This window comes from Kryptolebias marmoratus, linkage group LG10 (assembly GCF_001649575.2).
Source record: "Kryptolebias marmoratus isolate JLee-2015 linkage group LG10, ASM164957v2, whole genome shotgun sequence".
Classification (NCBI taxonomy): domain Eukaryota; kingdom Metazoa; phylum Chordata; class Actinopteri; order Cyprinodontiformes; family Rivulidae; genus Kryptolebias; species Kryptolebias marmoratus.
In genome coordinates, this window is record NC_051439.1 from 22,404,241 (window position 1) to 22,409,660 (window position 5,420).

At 48.6% G+C, this 5,420-nt stretch overlaps 1 protein-coding gene across 1 annotated transcript in view; it reads right to left on the minus strand.

Annotated features, from left to right (window-relative positions):
* The window catches only part of LOC108229307 (TNF receptor-associated factor 3-like), a 6,847-nt gene extending 1,604 nt beyond the window's left edge, over positions 1-5,243 (minus strand). Inside the window, exons 1-10 of the mRNA XM_037977954.1 lie at positions 4,970-5,243; positions 1,936-2,104; positions 1,692-1,857; positions 1,269-1,320; positions 1,089-1,193; positions 843-1,007; positions 551-631; positions 401-475; positions 224-316; positions 3-136 (exon numbers count right to left, since the gene is read on the minus strand). Of these exons, the coding sequence (XP_037833882.1) occupies positions 3-136; positions 224-316; positions 401-475; positions 551-631; positions 843-1,007; positions 1,089-1,193; positions 1,269-1,320; positions 1,692-1,857; positions 1,936-2,092 (1,028 nt within the window). The 5' untranslated portion in view covers positions 2,093-2,104; positions 4,970-5,243. The remainder of the gene's footprint in view (positions 1-2; positions 137-223; positions 317-400; positions 476-550; positions 632-842; positions 1,008-1,088; positions 1,194-1,268; positions 1,321-1,691; positions 1,858-1,935; positions 2,105-4,969) is intronic.
* Between the last annotated feature and the right edge of the window lie 177 nt (positions 5,244-5,420).

Sequence of the window (5,420 nt, forward strand, 5' to 3'; positions counted from 1 at the left end):
TGGTGGCCAGTTTCTGCTCCATCTGCCGGTTCTTGTCTCGGAGCTCGTTGTTCTGGTTCTCCAGCTCCGACAGGCGGCTGCTCAGAGCAGGAAGCACCTTGTACCGCTCCACCAGCTCCTCCTTCACGTCCTCCACCTTCCAACACAACATTTATCGTCACCAAATCCTTCACTCTACACTGACGCCACGTCCGCGGTGACGCCGTCCGGTTGCTACGGTTACCTTGTTTTCCAACAAGCAGTTCCTGTTGACCATCATCCTCAGGTGCTCTGCTGCGAAGGTCGAGTCGTGCTGTCTCATCTCCTGGTTTAAACCCTAAAAAGACAAAGTACAGAATAAATAAAGCGGTACGTTTATGTACAAGTAAGAGAGAAAAAGGAAACAACGCCGATGAGGAACCTTAAAGGTGCAGCCGTGGCGCTGAAACACACAGCTGACCTGAGCTTTGGGGCAGTCGTGTTGGTGGCTGGAAAGCTGCAACGACAGAAAAGCAGTGAGCAGCTGCGTCTCATCAGGACGGGGAAGGAGAAAACTGAAGGTGGACAGTACCTCGCTGCGGAGCAGGGAGGGGAAGGAGCAGTGGTTGGGACACGACACCGGGTACTTCGGACACACGGTCTCTTTGTGTTTCTGACGTGAAGAAAACAAAGATTAAAGTTGGATTCTGTCAACAGAAAACTGCCGCCTGAGGAGATCATGTCTGCAGAATTCATCAGAACTTCGGCTCGGATCACAGCTGTCACTGTTTAAGGTTAATTTTATTTGTACGATGTTTTATCCAGCTGTGTCCCTGATGACCTTTGACCCGATGCAGACAGCCCACCCTTCACGCCGTTCTCACCTGCAGGTCCGTTAAAGGCATCTTGGTCATGCAGAAGTCACAGGTGGTCTCTCTGTGTTTACATTTCCACGTCAGGTGATCGGGGATCTCCTTCCTCATCATCCGCTCCTTACATTTCCCCAGAGGACAGGGGACCTCGAAGAACGGACACACATTCAGGTGGTCCTGGAGACAGACGGAGGACACAGGTGGTCATTTACGCTGCGGGCAGCTGGAGCCGGGGCTGAACGGAAAGCTTCTGCTCACAGGTATCTGCTGCAGACTCATCTGCTCCTGGCAGCCGTTAGCTTCGCTCCGACAGAAAACCTTCAGCGCCATGATCTCCCGATGGCAACAGACATCTTTAAAGATCTGAAACAGAAACACAAATCTGAAGAACGGATCGGAGAACTCGTCTCCGAGGCTGTGCTTTTCCTCTCTGCCCACCTTGTCTTTGGACAAAGGCTCCGAGTCGGCCGGACACACCGGGTTCGAAAGACTGCAGGAAGAGACGGAACAGGAAGTCATGTTGATGATGAAGAACATGTCACATTGTTTTAAAGGCGTACGGCTGTCAGAGGGATGACTTTTTAAAATATAAAACATAAAACCGGATTCTTAGTCCTGCTGAAGGTCACAAACGCAGGATTTAAACCTTCGTTGACCTTATTTAGAGCAGAAAGACATTTAAAAACAGGAAACGTCAGGTCCGCTCACTCTGGTGACGTTAACACGGATTATCACAGCTCGTCGATGTTTCCATGAATTTATCTTTTAACCTCCCAAACGTTGAGGAGCATACGGAGCTAAACTACAACCAACATCATCTCCTCAGCGGTTAATCGAGGCGGGTTCGGCGGCGCGCCTCACCTGAGGAGGTCGTTGATGCAGCTCTGACAGAAGCGGTGACCGCACTCCGTTTGGCGAGGGTGGCAGAGGACCAGCCGGCACTTCTCACAGCGGTATTTGGCTTCGGGGGTTTCCACAAAGCGATCCCTGAACCCTCCGTGAGGAGGCAGGAAGCTGGCGGGGACGCCTGCACACAGGAGACCGGTCACGCCAGCCGACGGGCGCAGGGAGGTCACGTCTCCTGAGGGGTCCAAGGTGTTCCTACCTTGCTGAGTGGTGAGCTCGCACAGAGCCCAGGGATTGGCCGAGCGGTGGGAGGGCGGCGTGATGGGGGTGCAGGACAGGGATGAGATGAGGGGCGGGGCCACCTGCTGGAGGGGTATCTGAACTTCCCTCCCATCAGCACTCCGCCCGGATGACATGACCTGAGGAGGCTGCGGAGACAAAGATGTTGTTGAAAAGCAGATTCCTGCTGCGCTTCCTGACGGCGAAGCGCCACGTCTGTTAGTAAAATATCCCAACAAGCAGAGGCTCAAAAAGGCCAACTGATTCAAGATGGCCGCCACAGCCAACACAAAAAAAAGCTTTAACTCGGTCAGTTTTACAAATATCGAGCTAAACTTTCCTGGTAGTAGCTGAGAGTCGCCCCCCCCCCCATCATCCTCTGAGCAGATCTGAGTCGGTCTGTTAGCAAAATATCTCAAAAACCAGAGGATGGATTTGAATGGAAGTGTCTCTGAGCTGAGCTGCAGTGTGGGGTGGTAGTAGCTGAGAGTCATCCTGAGGACGCGTTCTGAGCGACGGCAGAGACGTGAGATCATTTATTTACAGCATTCCTTCCTTTTCTTTTTTTACAAAACCTAATATAAAAAACAACCAACCTGTGTGTGTCCCTCACACACACACACATAAATAAATATAAATAAATGAAGCTTATAGGAAGTATTGAATGAATGACTGATGAACAAATTGACTAGGAAATAACGGTGACGTGAGAACCCATGACCACTGTGCTCACACACACACACTCACACTCACACACACACACACACACACACACACACACACCTCACTTCCTGTCAGGGCTGAACTGTGGGGAAGCTAGGGGCTTTTCCATTGACTGCATTATTGACACAAACACTCGTTTTGAATTCTTTCTTTGTGAGAAACAAATATTCTGAGCTGGTTTCCTCACAGGGAGACGTCCTGAACCGAGCAGAAGTTTTATTAATTTACAGAGAAAACAGCACGAAGGAGGAGAACAGGAGCGAAGGGTTTTATTTTTAATCCAGCCGTGTCACATTTTAATTCCAATAATCTGTGAGTTTGGGTTTGTCGCTTCAAAGAAAACAGGTGACTGAAATCATGACTAAGCAGTATTTTCAGAAAGAGAAACTGGAAAAATCAAAGGGGTTTTCCAAACACCAGAACAGCTGGTATAGTACTCCGAACACAATCTGCGGGTTTTTAAACAAACGAGGCGCTGCCGGCGTGGAGCCGCGGGACAATTCTCCGACAACATCTGGAAGAAGAGGAGCTAAAATCAGCCGGGGGGGAGCGGGGCTTCGGCTTTCACCTGCTGAGGGTCAGTCAGCCATTAAAACTCTGCCCATCCCGTCAGAAATGATGACATCGTGTGAAGCACGTCTGCCTCATCTTCCTCCTCTTCCTCCTCCGTCTGCAGACATTTCCTCCCAGCTACACTCAGCCCAACTACCAGCATCTTCACTTTGTTCATTTCTGATCAGATCCAGTTAAATAATTAAGGGTTAGCATATCACAGGAATGCATATCACCCGCCACCTTCAACGCCAGAGTCTTAAACTGACATCATCTGACTTTAAAGACTTAAATAACTTAAATAAAGACTGAATCCTTTGATGACTCACTGGAGACGCTGCAATGATTGCAAATCTAATAAACTATTTTATTCAGAGCGGAACATAGTGAACGGATCAAATGTTTAAACTAAAAGATTTGTCTCATTTTTAGGAAAACATGAAGTCATTTAGTATCTGATGGCAGCAACTCGTCTTTATGACGATGTTCCCGGAGCAACAGAAGGTCATTAAAGTCAGTATGAAACAGAAACAGCTTCTGGTGACGAATCAGGTTAAAAAGGTCAAAGAGAGGAGTGGAGATAAAAATATCATTCAGGTCGTAAAGACGGGCAGAGGTTCTGAAACTGGAGGAACATTTCAGAATAAAGTTCCTCAGCTTTGAATCTCCATCGTCTCCAGATCATCAAATCAGTCTGTAGGAACCTCTGAGGTCAAAGGTCAAGGCTGGTTCTGTTCTGTAAACACAGTTCACTGTGCTGCTTAAAGCTCTATCAGGCAAAGAAGAAGCCAGATGTGAACAGATGTGTCTCCTCTGGACCAAAGAGGAGAACTGTTCTGAGGTCAGCCTGCCTCTCTGATGGTATGGGGGTGCATTAGTACCCCTGGAAAGGATCTGCTCCCATCCAGGACTGCTGAACAGACGGAATGGGACAACGTTCCCTGTAAAACCTCCAGATGTTCTCAGACTTCCTTCAACATCAGAGGAGTTGGATCATCTTTATGTCACATTCACTCCACAGCTAGTTATAAATTAAATATAAATATAACCTCCAGTGCTGGAGGATGGTCAGTTCTGTAAGCAGATTATTTGTATGTTCATAAGAAACACTCCGTGTATTCCGTGTAAACACTAATGACAAACATGTATTTAAAACTCCCTCGTTGACCTGGAAGGACTTTAAACGGGAAATTACGCAGAAAAAACACCTGATAGACCAGAATATGATGAGCAACACCTCCAGCAGGAGCAGCCTGTGCTTTACTTGAGTCAACAACCACGATCCTGTGACTTTAATGAACAGATATTTAATAAAATGATAAAGAAACGCGCTTATTTAAAAGGTAAAGCCCACAGAAGCTAGCCAGCAGAAATCAGAATAAAAATCAAGACGAATTAAAAAGGTCACAGCAGTCGTCATTCACGATTAATTCCCTTCAAACTGAAAGCATTTTAAAGGCAGTTTTTCTGAATGGTTTGAACACTTTTATGATTCGTCAGTTTGAATTAGGCAGCGGATGTAAACACAGTGATGCTAACAGCGTTAGCATCTTTTTTTAGCTTCGCTCTCCTCTTATCGCAGCTCAAAATGATTCATTTTTTATTTAAACACGCAGCAGAACACCGACAGCCAGCTGGGATTAATTCGTGTCATAATTATAATTTTTGACTGATGTTCTGGACCATAAAGTGTGTGTCCTGTGTCCTGAGTGTGTGTATGTGTGTGTGTGGGGACTCACATCAGTCTCCTCCGCGGGCCACGGCTCGACGGCTCAGCGGCGCCTCGGCTCGATGAACTCTCGGCGGATTCAGGTCGCTACAACGTCCCGCCGATGCAGCCGCGGACCCTCCAGGCTTCAGGCGGACTCCTCATAGTCCGGTTCCGGCGCGGGGTTCTCCGGGCTCTGAATGTTCCGTGGCTTTTTTTTTTTTTTTTCTCTGAGACAGAAGCCACAGAGCATCCAGGTCGGAGACTGTCGGGAGGAGGACTGGGCTCATTACACTGGAAACCCCCTTCCGCTACTTCCGCTCAGGAAATCCCCCAGCTGCCCGAGAAAAGATGGCCGCCAGAGGGCGCTCCCGCCCAGATAAAAGATGGCCGTCAGAGGGCGCTCCCGCCCAAAGTGCAGATAGCCGCCAGAGGGCGCTCCCGCCCAAAGTGCAGATAGCCGCTAGAGGGCGCTCCCGCCC